The sequence below is a fragment of the Chenopodium album genome, chromosome 24 (genome assembly GCF_948465745.1).
Source record: "Chenopodium album chromosome 24, dcCheAlbu1.1, whole genome shotgun sequence".
In the NCBI taxonomy this organism is placed as follows: Eukaryota; Viridiplantae; Streptophyta; class Magnoliopsida; order Caryophyllales; family Amaranthaceae; genus Chenopodium; species Chenopodium album.
The window spans coordinates 5,954,167-5,975,181 of NC_137857.1; the positions used below are offsets into that span (position 1 = coordinate 5,954,167).

Here is a 21,015-nt window from a genome sequence, read left to right on the forward strand (position 1 = left end):
TGACTTTAATGTGGGTACTTATATATGAAGTAATAATTTTGTTATAAAAATTTACCCTTTTAATTATTAATTATTTAATTTGTATAAAATATATGAAGTAATAATTTTGTTATAAAGATTTACCCTTTTAATGAATTATTTAATTTGTATAAACTATGTAGGTATAAATTTGAAACTTATACGACCTCAATTTATATCAAGTCTTATTTAAAACTATCGACTACTATTTTCAAAAAAAAATAAAATAAACAAGATATTATCGACTACTCCGTATCTTATTTCCTCCAGTGAAATGTTTTTATGTGGTAAGTACAAGATCATATCTCGCCTATAACTTGTCTAATTTTCTATTTTGACACCAAAAGCTGTTTCATTATCCAATTGCTCAAAGTAAGGCAGTAAGCTGAAGGACACGAAGAAGAAAGCAACATCCAAACTACCAACGTTGACCTAAAACACAATGTATGAAATTTAGGGTTTTTTTTTTTTTTTTTTTTAACAAATCCCAAAAATCCAATCATCAATCATCAACCATCAACCATCAACACACGCTTTTCGGTGCAGGCGTTTGTTGGATTGATTATTACTTGTATTTCAGTAAAAAAAAAAAAAAAAAAAAATCCCACATCTTTGTTCATTCTCTCTCCTCAATTTCCTATGAACATTCCTTTTTTCTTGTCCAAATATATTTAACATGTTTTGCCCCTTTTGCATAATAATAATAATTGATTTGATTAATCGTGTGAATGTTTTGTTTTAATAATTAGTAGACAAAAGGCATCATTTTGCTTCAATTTTGTTTAGTGTTTCTTTTTTAATTTTTAACGGACAATTACACCTTATTTCCATTGCATTTTAGGTGGACGTCCTATCTTTGTTGAGTGTTGAATTTCCCCCCTTTTCCGGGCTCTTTCTTCAAGAAAACAATAACCCATTTTGCAAAATTTGTTCTTTTCTTTTTTTTCTTAAAGAATTTATAAATGGGTATATAGTTTATTGATCAATATACCATTTTTTTTGTGGGTGTTTGAGGTGACAGTTGAGGTGATCATTTCTGGTTGGAAATTGGGTGAATTATGATAATTGGGTTGTTGGGTATTAGGGTTCTAAGAATTTGATCCCTATAAGAAGAATTTTGGTGGGTATTGCTCAGTTTTTGATAATTTGAAGAAGAATGAATATTAGGGTTCTAAGATTTTGATCCCTATATGATGAATTTTGGTGGGTATTACTCAATTCTGACGATTTGAAGGAGAATTCTGAAATGGGTATGTAGTCTTTTACTTCATGAAATGAAACCACATGTTATACTTCATATTTGTTTAATGGGTTATTTTATTTTAATGATTTGGTTTGTTTGATTGTCAAAGAAATTGTCTGTATTTGGGTAAGAATTTTGAGTTGCCTGTTATTTTTGGTTGTGAATTGTGATGCATCTATACATTTTGTAATATAGGGATTCAGATTGAAGAGAGATCAGCAGTAATTTTTGGTCGTTACACCAAACAATCTCGTACCTTGATGTAAAAAAAAAAAAACAGTTCGTTGGTGAGTTGTTAGTTGCTTGTAGAAAATAAGGAGGCAGAATTACTTAATTTGTTTATGTTATCCAAGTTCTGAGATTCTGGGATATTTTAATGATGGAGAACAAGAATAAGAATAATACTTCTTGTTCTTAGCAACCTAAGGTGAAGGAGGAGGAGGAGGAGTTGGTGGTTTGGGGAGTAATATAGTTTATAATCCTCTCCTTCTTCAGGCAATGAAGTTCTTAAGCATAGTTGGGAATTCTTTAGGCTGCTCTGCTTCAGGAGAACGCCTTGTTTCGGCTGCTAGAGATGGTGATTTACAGGAAGCTAAGGCGTTATTGGAGTACAATCCTCGTCTTGTGAGGTACTCGACTTTTGGTGTTAGGAACTCCCCCTTGCATTACTCTGCAGCTCAGGGCCACCATGAGGTAAATGATTGCCTCTGAGGGTTTGTAAAATTCTTGTGTTTTTTTTTATTTTTTTATTTTTATTTTTATGTGTTTCAGTATTTGAGACTATGGTTGATTTGATGCTTAGATTGTTACTCTTCTGCTCGAGACTGGTGTTGATATCAATCTTAGGAATTATCGTGGCCAGGTAACTGCATTATCTATGATTATTGTCAGTCTTTAATCAGTTGTAAATCTCAGTAGCCGATAGATTGTATGGAATATCATTTCAACTTGCTTGTGAGGATTCTACATGCTAGTTCTGTAGGAAAGAACCCTAAGTATCATTCTTCGTTTTGTCAAAGCTTGATTAGTTTGCCCTATTTTAGGCTCTTCCACAATTCCATTAGTATGGGTTGATTATAAATGGCAGTATATAGTTTTTACAATGCACAGTTAGTCATATTAGATTAGCTATTCAATCTTCTGTGCTGAAAAGAAAATATGGTTTGATGTACAGACTGCTCTGATGCAAGCATGTCAGCATGGTCACTGGGAGGTTGTACAGACTCTGGTTCTTTTCAAAGCCAATGTATGTTCACTCCTCTTCTGCTTTAGGATTTGAGAGTTAAAGCAGAATGAACTACTTTTATGAGTGGTTGTATGCAAGTTAATTAATACTCTGTAGTTATTTGAAATGTAGATTCACAGAGCAGATTATCTTAATGGGGGTACTGCTCTTCATCTAGCTGCTTTGAATGGGCATACTCGGTGTATTAGACTCCTTCTTGCTGATTATATCCCTAGCATTTCTGTCACTTGGAATCTGTTACAAAAGAAAACAAAAAATGAATATGGAAGCTCAGAGTTTAATGCAAGGTATTGTGGTTCATATTGCCTTCAACTTCTTGTTACTTTTCCAAACTTGAATATGCTTTATTGATTTCGGTGTTCTGTTTTCCTGGAACAGTGCCCTCCGCCAAGTAATCAACAAACCTGCGGATGGAGGGATCACAGCACTTCATATGGCTGCATTGAATGGGCATTTTGAAACTGTCCATCTGCTTTTGGATCTTGGAGCTTCTGTTAGTGAAATAACTGTGGAAGATGGGACTACAATTGATCTCATAGGTAAAGCTATCAGAACTGCTTTCTTTTTCATCAGCTATTGTTAAAATTTTTATGCAATTTGCTACACAAGCCAAAGTCTTCAATTTGTTTGCTGAATTGGATCTTAAGATTGATGTGATTGCTGGAGTGAGGCAGGTGTAATAAATTGACCTTAAGAGGGGCATTATGGCTAGTCTAGTATTATTATGTTAATAGTCTTCAGATTTATTATAAATAGAGAGAGATTAGGAAGGAGGAGGCCAGCAGATTGTGGGTGGATTCCTAGGAAAGTTGTGGCCTCAAGTCACTATTTGGAGACTGGTAGCGTAACTCTACCATTGTAAAAAATATTTAGGCTTAATCTTAATCAAAGACTCAATCTTTCTTTCTAACTCTTCTTATTTCTTTGATAAATCTCGATTTGTGAGCTTGAATCCATTACAGCAAGGGCCTTGGGTTCTGGGATACATGATTGAGACTTCTTTCATTCTATCAAATCATGCCTTTGTTTCTTTGTACAAGTGCCACAACTATAATTTTACTTTACGTAGAGTAGTCCTTAGTTGTGGCCTTCCACCTATAAATACATGTATTCTGTGACAGGTTACTTAAAGTGCAACGATATGAAATTTCTGTCAGTCCTGCAGATCTTATGTAAAATGAAATAGCAAAAGTTATTTAGTTCTTAATTGTACAATCTGATGTCTTAATTGTGTATGCATAGCATCAGAGTTTATCCTGCATATGCTTTTCACAGTAGTCATGTTCTCAACAAGTTGGGTTCAATTCATTTTGCAGGTGCGGGAAGCACTCCTCTACATTATGCAGCTTGTGGTGGAAATCAACAGTGTTGTCAAGTAGGGTCCTTTATTCTAATTGAATTGTCTAATTTATGACATGTGCATCACACGGGGTGTATCAATAGAAAGAGTGGAGAAAGATGATAAATATGTGTGACAAAAATAATTGAAGCCTTTGAATCGAATGAGATAAAATGGGAGAGAGATACAAAATGAACAACTATTTATGGCTTGATATTCATTTTTTGTAAGAAAATTGGAAAATTTAGGAGAACGACACATTTACCTTTGGCCCTTTGGGTTTGTGTGCTAGGTATAGTTTTATTTTGATCTTGGCCACTGTAATCTGACTGATCTTCCGAATTAAATTTCCGTGTTTCAGCTTTTGATTGCGAGAGGTGCCAGTCTGACAGCTGAAAATGCAAAAGGGTATGTGTTTTCCTTGCCATCAATGTTCTCATTGGTCTTGTGTTTTTTTTTTCTTAAATGTGCCTCAAAGCCACCTCTTTTTCTTCAAATAACAGTTATTGGTAGTAAATTATAGCTAATTATACATGAATTATGAAGAAACCTGAAACTCCATTATCTATCTGTTATAAATCTATAATGAAAACTTGTGTTGGTTGATCCCCCCTCCCTCTCTTTCGAGGCTAGTGTCATTACTCTGTTATGATGATTAACGTGGCTAATACTTGTGATACAAAGAGAAAAAGATTTGAATATATCAAGGACAATCAAAGTCTAAGGTTATACCAAGGGCACTCAAAGTTTTAAATATATCAGAATGGAAAGCCAAGTGTCTTAAAGTTGTGACTTCAGAGTCACTGACTAGTGACTACCTACTGTCACTAAAGTTATTTTGTATATACACTATACCATTATGGCTTTATTAGTAATGCAAAAATTGTTTCGTTGAATGTCTTGTAAGCGATCAATGTCATCTGGTTATCTAAAATTTGCTTGAAAAGGACTAATAGCTGTCTGATCACTCATGTTTTTGGATAATACTCAATGAACCATGTTTCCCTTAGTTAATGGTTCTGTGTCTCATATGGGGTAATTCTGGCCATAGATTTGATTGCTCTATTTCTTTAAGGGGACTACAATCTCTTATGTTGCTTTATCTCCATGAGCACCTTCATTGGATTGCATAACTGTGTGTACTTTTGATCTTAACAACTCTCTGTTTTAATGCTGTACACTTGAATCAAGGTCTAAAGAATGCTAATGGAATGAGGCTTCCATCTTATCTTTGTCTGTTGTCTTTATTTGTTGGTCTAATGGTTTGTATCAGAAATAGTCTTATGCTCTTTGAATTCAGTGACTATGAAAAATAATTGGAATATAAAATTTTCCCTAGAGGAACAATTTCCAGCTTATTGTAGGCTCTTATATATAAATTTGGTAGCTCTATCTTGAAGCTACATTTTGGAGATCACATATCGTATGTTAAATACTTTTAATACTTTTACCCAATAAACTAATTTTTTTGTAAAATATTCCATTTTTCTGCATGTTGTAGATGGATTCCATTGATGGTCGCTCGTTCATGGCATAGAGATTCAATTCTAGAAATTCTTTCAACACCTCAAGACATCCTATTACCATCTATTCCTTCTCCTTTTCTGTCTCTTCCCCTGATGAGCATTATCAAAATTGCAAGGTAAGCAAACTTCTATTTTGGCTTGGGGATGCATTTCTAACTTTTAGGTGTGTGATTTGGTAACTCTTTCGGTCTGGTGGGATTCTAGAAAATCCTTGTGGTACAAGATCATATTTTTTGACTGTTAGCTTTGTATTTACATTATCTTGGTCTTGCCTTGTACAAGAGGGCTGCGCAGGAAACAACCTGCATCACAAATTTAAACCCCCCTATCCTGATTCAGGCATTAGTTAGACTATTATGGCTGTTTCCAGATGTTTATAAGTTTAGGGCATAGAGGGGCTAGCATGTGACTTGCTTCTAAGGATATTTGAGTCATTTTTGTGAAATACGCTAGTCAATTTTGATAAAATAATAGTTTAGATGGAATTAATAACAGTTGTTGACCGCTTATGGACTTTTCAGCATCAGCTGTTCATTACATACACAAAAGATATGGTCTGGGGGAACTCATTGAATATCATTTTAATAAGAGGATTTTGTTAAGTTAGTAATTTAGTACTCTTTATCAATGTGTAGGCTACTTGAATATTTCTCTCCATAGGTTGGAGATTATCTCAATATCGTGCAAGTTGAATTTGTAAAACTTCCTTCATTAGTGAACATTCCCAATTTATTGTCTTAATAAGTATTACATTGCCTCTTTCTTACTCCGTACATGACATGCATATCCCTTGTGTACGCTAATGCTGTATTTGAGTATTTCCAATGAACCATTCCTGTTTTTGGCCTGTTTGAATTGTTGGCGTGACTTGCTTTATGTAATTATAACCAGCAGAGCTGTAGAGGGATAAAATTAATTGACTGTTCCTCACTGTCTGTTGAGCTAACAGGGTAATTATTAGATACCACACTGTCTGTTGCTATTAACCAACTTGAAACTTATTAACTTTTCTCATAACCATCCTTAATCCTAATCACCCCCGCTCTCTCCCTTAAACTCTTCTGTGTCTTTGATAACTTCTGCTGATTGTAGTTAGTGGAATTTGATAGACTGGGGTGCAATTTTAGTGTCAAATATTGTTTTCACATTTGAAACTAGATCTTAGTATGCATTAACTGTGAAAAGCAACATCAATAATAAAGAAAATGGAAGCAGAAGTAAATAGGAAAACAAATTTTATACGGAGTAATATGTTATAACTACTGAAAAGGTAATGGAACCAAAAGTAAATCAAGAGAGTTTCAAATTCTATCTGCATTGAAATCCATAAAGATTCTAAGTAAGAGCTCTTTTAACTACTACGTATTTCAACTTTTCGGATCTACATGACCATGATTTCAGGCTAGTGCTGGATTTATCAACCCTGAACTTGGACAGTTTGTTTACCTCTTCCTTAAAAGATAGTCTATCTGAGGGCTAACTCATTCCCTTTCTTTCTCTTTGTGGTTCACAGAGATTGTGGTTGGCGAAATCCAGACATGGTACCGGCATGCCAAGATCCTTGTGTGGTCTGTCTTGAAGGGAGGTGCACTGTAGCTTCCGAAGGTATAGCATCAAGTTTAATTTGCCTTTGTTGTTTCCAAAAGTTTTTTACCATTTTTATTCTCATTATCATTAGTTTACAGCTCTTTGAATCTTTGACCGGCATTCTACCATTCTAACTTCAGTTTAAAAAAAAAAAAAAGCCTTTACCTTCATCTTCATCTTAACCTGGCTTAAGTACAATGATTTAATGAATTATCCATATTATTTGGTGAGAGCAAAGTATTTGAATTACTGGATAGTTAAATTTTATTAAATGATTTTGCATCTTAGAAAGCTAGACTAGTGATATGAGAATTCATGAGCTACATTAGCCACAACTTTGGTTGACACTTTGGTGAAAGTCTCCACCTTGTACATGCTCTTAGAGCAATTGTGAATTTAGACAATCCATGTTTTATTTTCTGCTCGTGGACTATCTTTTCTCTTTTAATTTTTCTGTGGGAGTTATACAAATTTTCATTTTATAATCTTATATCTGCATTTTTTTAAATCGAATTTGCATTAGTTTTTGTCCTGGAAAGAACCTGTGAACATCAATGTAATATATGTTCTCTACAGGTTGTGGTCATGAGTTTTGCGCTCGTTGTGCATTATACCTTTGCACCATGAACTGCTCCTCAACTGTTGCCAAAGGTCCTCCAGGCTCAATCCCATGTCCTCTATGCCGGCATGGGATTGTCTCATTTGTCAAACTACCCGGGACAAGATCCATACCCAAGGAGATTGGGAGGACGAGCTTGTCATTGTCTTTTTGTGGGTGCTCATGTGAGAAAAATGAGCGTGCCTCTCTGACAACGCCTCTTTGCATGCCACCTCCTGTCTCTTCCACCTCCAACCGGGTCTCCCCTCTAAGTTCCTCATTCCGTTCTTTGAGCTGTCAAAGATTTCCATCAATGAAACTCAACTCTGGTTGCTGTATGGGAGGATCAGAGACTAGTCCCTCTATAATTGGAGGGTCCGTGAACCAGGGTTTAAGGAACCAGTTGGGTAGGTGCGGAAGAGTGAGGTTACGGCGATCATCATCTCATGCCGAAGGCCGGAAATCTTGGTTTTGTTCTCTCAACCAATATGCTGCTGCTAGTAATTGATTCATCCTTCTTTTTGCTGGTTTTTTACATCAGCATCAATATATTTAGAGCCAATCAACATAGCACGGCCCGCTCATCCTAGCCTGGCACGGCCCATGGTCAGCTCTAACCCTTTATTTTTTTCTTATTTCCTTACAATAGCATGTCTTGTGCTCTTTCTTTTTTTCCAGGTTTCTTGTATTAGTTGTATAGAAATTGATATTGTAATCCCCAAAATTCTAGAAAAATAGAAGGGAAAATATAAAAGATCATATATATTCATATGTTGTAAATACTACTTGTATTGAATACTCCTTGTGTAAAACTTGTAAAAGACATATTGAGCAATATATAAAAAAAAAAGACAATTTTGTTGTGTACAAGGCAGAATTACTTCAAATTATTAGAGTTGATATTTGATATGCCAAAAATCCCTCAAAAGTAGAAATATTGTGGTTTTTCAGCTTTAAATATTACTTGTATTAAATATTTTAGGAAATGTGTTAAAAAATGGAAATATCCCAAGTGAAAACTTTCAGTTTTTTAAGTTTACAAAAGATTGAACCTATTTCTGAGTTCTGACAATCTCTTTCAATATAGCTGTATAGGATTTTGATGTTACCTTATCGGTTTAAAGGGTTAAGGCTTTGGAGTTGAGCCATTTTCTGCCAGTCAAATTTATTGCTATAATGGTGCAAATCAGTTAATTTTGCTACTTATTAAAAGTCAAAATCTGCACATGCATTAGGGAAATAATACTTTCATTGAGCAATTTGTATCACACATTCACACCTAAGAGTCTGAGATAAATGACTTGTGTCGCCCCGTTTGTTGTTACCCAATTTAAATTGTGTGATTTAAATTCGTAAGTTATTTGTGAATTCTCTAAATATATTTAATTAGATTATTGATTAAGTTATCTGAAATAGTTCATTGACAATAGACTATGAATGTGACTTGAATTAAATTGAACTAAACCTAAAGCATATGTTTGAATATATGACCCAAATCAACTCAAACTAAAAAAAAAAAAAAAAAAACCGACTCATCTTTTAATTACGACTAGAAACATACTTCCTCCATTATTTTTACAAAGATTACCAATTAAACTAATTGTGACCGTCTTTCATGAGCTTATGAGTCGTGACATTATAAAGTGATTTGACACTAAGCTATCAAATTTTCTCAGAATTACTTATGACTTCCAAAAAAAAAGATTAAATTAGTAAGTACGACTGTACGAGTACATAATAAATGAATTAAAATTCCATAATAAATCTTTCTTCTGGTGTGATATGACAGTCAGATTTTAAACTACATTTGAAGTGATTTTCCTAACCAGGAAAACATACATTCTCATTCCTTTATACTCTAAACCACTCAGTACTCCATACACCCCACTAAAATTACACCATATGCCAAAATTAGATGTATAAATTAGCTCTTTAACTTATGCTTTATTTTTTTTTGCTAAATTTGGATAAGTTAGTTGATAATTAGATAGTTAAAACTTAATTTCGTTAACAAGTCTGAAAGAATTTATTAACACGATACAAGATATAAACTTCACGTACAATTGAAAATAACAATGGTGCTTGATTTAACAAGATTCAGCCAATAATATAAAATTAAAATATAAATTTCATTAATTCAAGTTGGCATTTTTCTTATTTATTAATTCCATGCATAGGATGATAGGAATATTACATAGAGTACAGTACATAAAAAAGACCTAAATAGACAGTACATGCTATCTTTCGAACGAGAGAGGAGAAAAGTTAAAGAAAATATATATCTGCCTATTACAACCTCAACTCCTCTTCAAAATCACATGTGATCTTAAAATGACATCTCAAGAATTGAAGGAACTAAGCTCAGAAGGGACAGACGGCCAAGATTAGTGTGGGAGATTTGATTAAGATGAAGAGAAAGACAAGCAAAAAGAGAAGAAAGAAAGGTGGTTACGAAGAAGAAAAAACATGGAGAAAGCCTTGCAAGGCCAAGAAAAACACATGACAGCCAAAGGGTAGGTGTTTACCCTATAAAATGTATGTGCAGAACAAAAAGAAAATACTGAGAGAAAAGAGATCACGACACCAAAATAAGTAAAAAACGAGAAACAAAGAAAGGAGATGTATAGAAGAAAGCTCAGTAGCGATAGCGCCTTTAGATGGCTTATTCAATCTTCACCAGTAAGAACATAAACAACGTTGCTCTCTCTATTTTGGTGGCAGCAAGGAGGAAACATGATAAGAGTAGTAGTTCAAAAGAACTATTATTACCCTTAATAGGCATATGAAAATGAAGAGAAACTTCTATCATAATGTTGTGAAATGATAGAATAACTTAGTTGATGTAATATTGAAGAGACTGATACATAAATACTCGTATATATATAGGGAGAAAATAAGATATGAAGGGAAATAATCAAATAAATAATTGTGAGCTAAAATTTGCTGACATATATTCCAAATAGGTGTAAAAGGGGTTTTTGCAATTGTACTGACGAAAGCTGAAACAGTAAATAGAAATAGTTAACCGTAGTAATTGAAAGCCAAATTGATGTAAATTTACTGTCTTTTGAACTAACTCTAATACAGTAAATAAAAACATTAATTGCTTATTACAGTACCTATTTTATGTAAGAGTTAAATTTTCATCTTCCAATTTTATGGTTACTATAAATTAATGATGCATGCCTAATTTATGTGGAGTAATCTATTGTAGTAGTATTGTGGTTCATTTAATTATAGATTCGTCTATTATCCTAATACCTTGTAGGTTAACAACTTATGAGAGCTTATCTATGTATGTGTGAGTGTGTTCGATAAAATTAAATACTCGTAAGTCGTAGAATTAAAAGTGTTTTAATATGGCTAATGGCTGGAAGTAGCTTTTTGATAGCAGTTAGCCAATTACACTAAACCCTACTAAGATGTTTGATAGCAATTATACTAAACCCTAACCTTGTTTATCCTCTATATTTATCAACCTCTCCTTTATAATCATCGTTGACTAGCCATATCTAGTAGCATTGACATAGTGTAATGTAAATTTATCTTCTTCACGCGGATAATCTCTTATTGACATTTAAATTCAGTCATTAAAGTATTTAAAAATTTGTAACCAAATTACATATGTACCCATATTGATATAAGTTCATAAAACATTCAATTTGAATCTATTTGTACCCCATATTATATTACACGAAGTAGTATTAAAGTGAATTAGACATTGGATTACATTAAATAAGATACTCCCTCCGTTTTTAAATACTTGCTCCACTTTTCATTTGCGATCGTTTTTAAATACTTACTTCATTTCCTTATTTGGAAAGCTTTTACAATATTCAATTAATTTCTCTCACCTAGTAGACCCAACATATTTTCTCTCTCTCCAATTCTCTCCACTACTTTTGGTTTTTACATTTTTTTAATCTTTCACCAACCCCACTACCTCCATATTTTATTACTTTCTCCAATTTCTCTTAAAACTCCGCGCATGGAGAAATGGAGCAAGTTTTTAATAACGGAGGGAGTAATACTTGTATGATAATAATAAAAAATAAAAATAAAAAATGTAGTACTCGTAGCATACTAGCATTAACAAAATTGCAACAGAAGAATGAATGAGATGTCAATAGGATAATAGGGAGAGTGATGTGTCCAGAGAAGAAAGAGGACAGAAGGAAATTAAAGGCAAAGTCTATAATGTGACTGAAACAAGAGGTAGGTCTGATCTGATAAATGATAAAATGGTGTATCTCTAATCTCTGTATCACATCTTTTGCCTTCTAACTCACGTTACATACTACTCGTAGAGAATAACTTGGCATGTAGGCTTGTCAACTCTGTGCTACAGGGTACTCTACTTATATTAATAGTGTTTTCAGACATGATGCATGATTCATTGATTCCCATCTATAGTGTACATAAAAATAAGATCAAGGTCCCGACCAGGCAAAAAAAATTAGAGTTGAAAAAAGTTAGTACGATACGATACGAATTAAACACGAGTAATAGAGTGTGTTGAGTTCACTACGAGTATTTAGATAGATCTACACGATATAACATGCTTAATTAAATAGATTGAGTTACTGTTAAGACTTCCAACACAAAAACTAACACAACTTAATCCACCTAAGGAAAAATAACGAATCATTCATGGAGAGCTAGAGGCCAGCTATTTTTATACAACACGACATGAATCGACCACAGATAAAGTGAGTTAGTGCAAGTATTTCCGACATATTTAATTCAATAGGTCAACTTGACTCTACACGTTTAATTGTTGGTTAGTGTTTAGATTATCCCCTACCGATATATCCTCAGTCACGAACCCAAACATGACATGGCAAAAGTTTGTCAACTCTGCAATTAAAATAGTGAAGTACTATTACTTCATCCAGTTCAGAGATAATTAGTTTGTATGCCCGGTAATGTTACTAGTTCAAATTATACCACAAGATAAAAATTAAAAAATGCACTTAATTATACATATAAGTACCTCATTTTAATTGGAGAAGTAACAAATTTTATTTATAAAATATTTTATTTATTGAACTTCCTAAATTAAAGCCTTTGTGACGGTCAAAATGGTACTTTTATAAAAAAATTATAGTGATTACTAGTTTGATCAAATTCAATTTAATTTGAGGGTATGAGGTATATTTTGGTATTGACTAAGATTTTTTTTTTTTTGTATTTGTCAAGATTAATTATCTGAACTGTCTCAGGTTACAGCATGTTTATGAGTTGGTTGAAATCAAGGGCGAAGCTACATGGTGGTCGGGTGCCGGGTGGGGCCCGGCCCCCATGGCCCAATTTCGTGGCCTATTATTTTAACTGCTGGCCCCTACAAATTATTAGAATAATACTATTCTAGTTATACATTTAGCTGTATTCAACGCTTGTCGCAGTTGTATGACTCCCATTATTCAGGGTTTTAGATCCTAGGATCAAGTCCCATTAGAGACAAAGACTAGTACTTTTTTTTTTTAAACCCCAATTATTGATGGACTTCGACGTTGTTAATTTGTTTCACTACTTAATCAGTAATTTTATTACTTTTTTCTCAATTTTTTATAATTATTTGTAAAATTCTTTTACAATGTTAATTGCTAAGGTTTAAGGATTAAATACTAGTAGTAGCCTACTCATTACTATTTATAAATCAATTTTATTTTTATTTTTTTTAAAAAAAAAAATCCTACTCATTACTTAACTTTTTTAAATAACCCATTGAATTTTTTCACCTTATTCACCTAAGCTACTTTGTTTGTCGTTTGCTATTTATAAATAAGATAATGTATAATTAAAGATGATCTAATTAGATTCATCTCAATTTAAATAATTCGTATATAATTTTTTTGTAATGTTTACAGAGACTTAATTAGATATACTAATGGTAATGAAATATATTATGAAGCTTAACTGTCTTAATAAAACTAGTAAATTGATATGTATGTTATTATTTTGATAATTGTGATAGGTAGGATATCTCATCTAACAAATATAAATTTTAGTAGAATGCATGGATTAAAAAAGATTCAATGATTTTTTTTATCTTCTTACAGTTAAAGTATCAAACTATTTTCACATTAATTTTATTTTATTAAAGTGTTAGTTGGCCCCTATAGCTTTAAAATCCTGGCTTCGCCCCTGGTTGAAATGAACCCTATGTTACTACCTGACCCTCTGTTCTTTTAAGTTCTTCTCACTTATAAAGTACTATAGGTACACAATTTTAAAAATTGAAAAACGTGAATGATTATACTCCCTCCGTGTTTTTTTAAGTGATACATATTGACCGGCACATAATTTTAGGCAATTTAATTGACTTAAATAAAATAAGAGGTAAGTGGGGTAGTGGAGTATTAAAAAATTGTTAAAGAAAGATAGTGGGGTTAATAGTTTATTGAAAAGTAATATATGTGAGAGGAAAGATATAATAAAAAAATAGTAGTGGGTTTGGGTGGGGACCATGAGAGGAGAGAGATATAATATTTTAATGTATTGTTTTGCCAAAAAAGGAAATGTATCACTTAAAAAAACACGGCCGGAAATGGAATATGTATCACTTAAAAAAACACGGAGGGAGTAAGATAAAGAGAAAGTGTAAGAAAGTAGGTTTTTGTGATAAATGTAAATAAAATAAGTGTTAAAAATATGTAATTATGAAGTAGAAGAGGTAAGATGGTAAAAAATAAATGTCATTAATAAAATAAATCAAAATAAGTACGGAGTATAACATAAAAGAACGACCTAAAATATAAAATGAGTAGAATATAAAAGAATAAAGAATAGTTAAAGTATTTTAGAATAAATAAAGCACGATCTAGTAGAGTAGAAGTAGTGGTATATGGGATGTCAAGGGGTTGGTTTCTCACTTTCTCGTAATATGTCAATCTTTGTCTACATAACTTTTGAAATGTTTTGATTTAGTTGAAAAAACGACTTTTATTTGGAAAGTAAAATACATGCACAAAGTTAGCTATGTCTTTTCTCTCAAAAAACAAAAAAAATGTAGCATACCTCAGTAGTTACGTACTGTAGTAAGTAATAACAAGTTGTTCTTTCAAGAAAGGAGTAACAAGTTGTAGAATTGTAAATTTTTACAGGTTAGAGAAAACTAGTGAAAACGGCCCGGCCTCAACTCTTGAGGCTTTTCTCCATATGTTCAATGTTATTTCTTTGACTTAATCCTCTATCCCTAAATAATTGGTCACATTTCGAATCAAGAGAGGTAAAAATTTTGAAGTACCTAAGAACTCTGGAATAAAAATAAAATAAAATAAAAAAATCAGTGTGGTAGATAGTTATCATTAATAGATAAAGAATTTACTACATCCTGCATTGTTTTAGTTGCAAGAAAAAAAAAATGTCAGTACTGTTATACGAAGTATTAGCTTACAATTACCAATTAAGATGGACAGTAGAGCTAAAATTATGTTTGAATTTTGTTAGTGTTCTGTTTTCCAAGGGACAATTTCAATATCCATTCTATTTGAATGTATGAAATAAGATAGCTGTTAGCTAATGACAATTCTATTTGAAGGTCTGAAATTAGATAGCCATTAGCTAATGAAAATTCTATTTTAATGTCTGAAATAATATAACTGTTAGCAAAATTTCTGAAAAATCTAAGTAGACAGACTAGAGAGCTTCACTGCACATCCAACTTTCAGAGGTACAGCACAACCTTACCTTACACAGCCTCCCATCTAGAGTCACAAAAGGAACCAAGTTAACCAACTGAAAATGCTAATCAGCAGCAGAGGGTTCAATGAGTTGGCCATAGCACGAAACAGACAATATCAGACATCATCAAAGTATGATACTCATAGTTAAGATGTGAAATTTGTGTAAATCCACGAGTCACATACACACATCTCACATGATTAACGAGTTATGCGTAAAATAGGCTAATCACAGTCAAATATTTCTATAATCTTGACTACCAACAAACTAAAAGGCTACTGGCAAAATCATATCTATGTGGCAGGTCTATAATATCAGTTAGGAAATAACACAAATGTTCCTGATATTAGACACCCTCAAGAATTCTGCAGCTTGCTACTTAGTCCTGCAAGCACAACCAATTAAGAGGTACTCTTAGATAAACTTAAGAGGAATTTTCTGCATACCCAAGTCTGAAGGAGGTGCTGCACAACATTACGCTGCCTCCCACCAGGAATTGCGAAAAGAACAACTGGCATTGAATGTTTCACAAATGGAACATCGCATCTGATGTAACCCTTTCTCTCTAACTGCATGAATTGGGTCAGTGCCTCAATCTCAAAAGACCTCTACACACTATCCCTTGGATAGTTGGCAGACGAGGATCATCCCATCTGTCAACTCTTCCATTATTCACAAACCACAGAAGCTTAAGCCAGCTTAAAGTGTATAGACCATACTCAATTTGCACATTATGAGCATATCTAAACCTAACCAGCAATTACAATTAAGGTTGAAAACAACTGAAGCTTTAAATTATAAATTGTAAAGCAAGAGAGGGAGCTCAGACCTCGTCCAATAGAATGAAGAGAAAAATTGAAGCTACAAAACCCCAAAAGAATTGGAGATTGAATGAACAGGAGCAGATTAAAATGGGTATGATCAAACAGCAGCAAAAAATAGTCATACATATTGAAATCAAATCAAACGAAAATAGTCAAGCACAAAAACAGAAAACCAAGTAATAAACAAAATTTGGAACAACTTTGTAAGAGGCAGAAAAGTCCTAACGGCGATCAGTTTTACCAATGGAGCGCTTCCCAGAGAAAAGATGTTTAGGCTTGAGATTAGGAATGACTCTGTCTCCTTCTCCCTTACGAGCGTCTTTGTTCCTTTTCTTGGCAGATTTTTTGGCAAGATTAATAGCTTTGCCCTTCTGGATTGAGTCCTTGAATCCTTCTCCTGGTACAAGTTCGCCAATTGGTGGTCGTGATCTCGACCTAGACCTGGACTGAGACGCAGAACGCAGCTTCTTGTAGGATTGCTCAGCATCCATATCCATGGCATCTCCTTCTCCCATATCTGGTGACCTCTGCCTCTTCCGACCCCTTGACTTGCTACGAGCTCTGTCGATTGCAGCAGAAGGGTCGATGCCCAGTTTTGATAATTGCCTACCCATTCTCTGGGTTGTAAACTTCCTATCCTTATCAAACTTCCTCGGCACAATAGGTCTGCTCCCAGCAGTGCTCTTTTTCAACCTGTGTTCTTGAATGAGCAAGCTTTTCTTTCTCCTGATTTCTGCCAGTGCCTCTTTCTCTTCTGCCGTCAATTCTTCACCATCCATCTCAAAGTCTTCCTCAGCCTCATCAGCAAGACGAATCCCTTCTTCTCTCTCCAACTCTTCAAGTCTATGCAGGATATCAGGATCAACAAAATCATAAACATTGTGCCCATCAAGAAATTCTGGCATAATATCTTCTTTCCATTCATCATCTGCCAAGATATAATGTTTCTTCAAGCTAGCAGAGTACACACCAGCACCACCATTCTCATCCTCCAACTGCCTTTCAGTTATCCTTTGTTCTTTCTCTGCCTTTTCCGCTGCTTCCTTAGCCTTGGCTTCGAGAACCCCAAGAGGTATGCAAGGTGGTCTTTCCTTCTGGTCTCGAGGCTTTGGAACCGCCACATGGAAACGGTTCAAGCAGTCATTTATCTTCTTAGACTTCATCTTCAGTTCAACTCTCTGATCCAACAGCCTGTCACAGGCCGCATTCTTCACTGCAATAACCCCTTCTTCAGTCAGCGTACTCATGGTTAGAAGAACACCCTCTTCAGTAGCCTCACCTCCCTGGCCTACCACTGTCTTTAGAGCCTCAGCTTTCATTTCCATGACCAGCTTCTTGTCTTCCTCAGGAATATTATCAAATGACTGCAAATCTGTCTTGTTGCACACTATGATCAATGGCTTATTCATGAAAAGAGATTTGATACTGTGGAAGAGGGCAGCTTGCTGTGCAATAGTATATCCACATGATCCGGAGATGTCCAAAAAGAAGAGCACCGCAGCTCGCAGATGTGCAAGAGCAGTGATACTGCACATCTCAATGATATTCCTATCTTCAAATGGCCGGTCCAGAATCCCAGGGGTATCAATCACTTGATACCTCAAATACTTGTAATCTGTATGACCCACAAAGAGTGACTTTGTTGTAAATGCGTACGGCTGCACATCTACATCAGCCCTAGTAATCTTGTTCATGAATGAACTCTTCCCCACATTGGGGTAACCACAAATTAGAATTGTTCTTGTGTTTGGGTCAATGGAAGGCAACCTTGCCATGTGCTGCCTAACTTGCTCAAGATAAGCCAAACTCTGGCTGATTCGTTTCATCACAGTGCACATTCGACCAAGAGCAGCAACTTTAAGGCACTTACATCTGTACAGTGAATCACCATACTTCAACAGCTTAACATAATCCTTGGAGATCTTTGAAATCAGATTTCTAGCAGTATTCACTTGCCCAAGAGCAAGCTTGTAATGATCCTTGTTGTAAAGAACATGGAGGAGATCACCATAAAAAGGATGGATATCGTCCAGCCTAGGAAACTCATCAATAATAGCAGACAATTTTTCCTGGAAATTCTGTTGTGTGTATTTCACTTTCCGCATGTAAAACTGCCTCAGACGATTAATTGCATAACCTTTGTGAACAACTGTTGGGGTTTGTCGTTGAGTTCTAGAAAGAACAATATCTATCATTTCTTTCCCATTGGGAACAACAGTAATTTTCTTGAGATTATACTGCACCATTTTTACAAGCTTCTAATCACCCTGAGGAGAAGAAAAAAAAAAAATCAAATGATGGTTGAAAATTTCAAAATGCTCACTACAGAATAGAATATAAACAGAACACAACATGAAATACGAAAAAACCCAAACATTCCAGGTTTTTCACCTTTTTAATAGAAAATTAAATAGACCACACGTGAAACTCGAAAAACCGATCATTCTTAGTTTTTCACTATAGAATAGAAAATCAAACAGATTAGTAGAACACACATTGACACATGTAAATCATAAATCCGATTTCATTCAAGGTTTTTCACTATAGAATAGAACATTAAACAGAAGACACATGAAACTCGAAAATCCGACCATTCCCAGTTTTTCACTACAGAATAGAAAATTAAACAAAACACAAATGTAAATCGAAAATCAGATTTCATTCAAGGTTTTTCACTACAAAATTGAAAATTAAACAGAACACACATGAAACTCGAAAATCCGATCATTCCCGGTTTTTGACTTTAGAATAGAAAATTAAACAGAACACGCATGTAAATCGAAAATCCATTTCATTCAAGGCTTTTCACTATAGAATAGAAAATTAAACAGAACATACATGCAAATCGAAAAATCTATTTCAATTCAAGGTTACTCCTTACCCTCCACACTACTATTGACAAATCAAGAGCTCTGAAATCCAATTACCCCACAAATAAAACCATGAGATTAAAAATAGGCAAGATTAAAATGGATTAGTACAAAGTAAAGCCTTACTTGAACAAATAATCTACTTGCAAACACAGAAATTAAAACTTTACCTAAAACCCTGAATATATAGGGTTTAAGAGGGACAAAAAATTGAACAAAAAATATAGTTTTATCACTCAGACTATAACCATGTAACACTTTTAAACTTTTTTTATCAGATTTCAGAAGAAAATTTCCATTTTCATAGCTCAAATTGTATTAAAGGATTATGTAAACAGATAATTGCAACCAAATTTGACTCAGTTATCAAATTAAATTATTCTCGCATTATAATATGAATAGCGATGAAATTCAAGCTATAATCTTTCTGTAATTACAACCAATGATTCAATAATCAATCCACCTTAAATTTAATTAAATAAACGATTAACAGTACTAGAATGTAAAATTGATATTCAATTATTATAAAGAAGAAAAAAACCTTACCTCAAAAGTTGCTTCAATGGAGGGGAGAAAGCTTGGAGTGAATGGTAGAATCAACAGCACACTGAAGAAGAAACGTTCTTCTGTATGTTGTGTGTATTGCCTAGCGGCTGCTCAAGTAGGTTAAACGAAGGCAAAGATATTATTTTTTTGAGAAAAAACGAAGGCAAAGATTAAGGAAGCTAACCTAAAATGATTTTTTTTTTTTTTTTTTTTTTTTTTTTTTTTTTTTTTGAGGAAAACGAACCTTAAATATTTTATTTGTTTTTTTTTTTTTTGCAAGCATTATATTTTATTTGTTTTTTTTTTTTTTTGAGGAAAACTAACCTTAAATATTTTATTTGTTTTATGAAAGAACTTAAAAATGAAATTATAAATTTTCCTTCAAAAAAAAAAATTAATTATACATTTAATACATCTCTTCTTAATTTTTATTTACAGATTCTTAATCTTTAAAAAAAATACAAAAATTCTAAGTTATTTAAAAATAAACAATTTTAAAATTGAGTTTTTTTTTCTTACATTTAGGGTACTCGTCACTATAATCTGGCCAAAATATGTAAATAAAATATGATTGGTTCACTTCACTTTAAAAAAAAAAAATATTGCATATGTATTATAAATTATTTCAGTTTAGTAAAAAAAAACTTCATTTCAATGAAAATCAATACCTTTTAAAATATATATATATATATGTATATACACACACACATATACATATACATATACATATATATAATAGAAAATCAATCAATATTAATTCCAATTCAACGAAATAATTTAAGTTTAATTAAAATAATTTCAATTCAAATAAGGTAAAAAATAAGCCTAGCTAAATATCCAAGTTAGTGGATAAAATACAAGTTTCTCACATGAGAATCATGTAATGTTAAACAAGTGGCAACTTGTATAAATAACTTGTGTTGGATACCGTGTCAAACATTAATATATTACTACATATCCATCTGGCAATAAACCTTGGGTGAAAGGGAAACCAAGGTGAGGAGTTAAAAGACGTTAACGTCTACATATCAAACTTTATCAAGATGAAAACTAAGCAGAAGATCTATGAACTTCGACCTTCGACCACCAAATTTGTAATTCATTTGTATGTAATTGAATGCTTTTCCAATATTTGTTAGTGTTAGTTGTTGGCTCTTATTCAGGCAATTTTGGCAAATTACATCAGAAGATTAGCCACACCAACCAAAATAACCATTTATCAAATTCAAAAACCATCATTTAAAAGCATAAATCAAACTATTTACCAACAATGTCGAACTATCTAATTAACATGCAAAAAAGTTTATTTAATCCAAACCAATCTCAACTTCAATGGAGAAATCAATGAAGGAAGGAAAACTTAGAGGTTAACTATACCTTTATTTCTCCCTGTGTTTATTATGTATTTTGTCATGCCGTCGAAATCGGTGGTGCTAGTAATGTCAAAGTAGCTTAAAGATGGGTTGGAGGAAGGAGGAAGCAAATTCTATTCACTTGTGTTAACGCCAAATAAATAGAGTTGAACATAGTTA

At 33.3% G+C, this 21,015-nt stretch overlaps 1 protein-coding gene and 1 pseudogene across 3 annotated transcripts; one reads left to right on the plus strand and one right to left on the minus strand.

Annotated features, from left to right (window-relative positions):
• The first annotated feature begins 385 nt into the window (after positions 1-385).
• LOC145611730 (E3 ubiquitin-protein ligase XBAT32-like) lies at positions 386-8,427 on the plus strand. Of its 2 annotated transcripts, XM_081667089.1 has the most exons (12): positions 386-1,268; positions 1,457-1,548; positions 1,757-1,954; positions 2,064-2,123; positions 2,436-2,507; positions 2,619-2,794; positions 2,886-3,046; positions 3,824-3,882; positions 4,208-4,254; positions 5,348-5,488; positions 6,886-6,977; positions 7,536-8,427. In XM_081667089.1, exons 3-12 carry the CDS (start codon positions 1,760-1,762, stop codon positions 8,063-8,065), a joined length of 1,533 nt encoding a protein of 510 aa, XP_081523215.1. In that variant the 5' UTR covers positions 386-1,268; positions 1,457-1,548; positions 1,757-1,759; the 3' UTR covers positions 8,066-8,427. The 2 variants fall into 2 exon arrangements, with proteins under 2 accessions (XP_081523215.1, XP_081523214.1); XM_081667088.1 differs by having other exon boundaries at positions 1,457-1,954.
• A 7,708-nt stretch (positions 8,428-16,135) lies between these two features.
• Positions 16,136-19,636, minus strand: LOC145611431 (nucleolar GTP-binding protein 1 pseudogene; annotated as a pseudogene). Its single transcript, XR_014106380.1, has 2 exons — positions 19,484-19,636; positions 16,136-18,334 (listed from the first exon to the last, which is right to left on the minus strand). The product of XR_014106380.1 is annotated as a nucleolar GTP-binding protein 1 pseudogene (transcript).
• Positions 19,637-21,015: the final 1,379 nt, after the last annotated feature.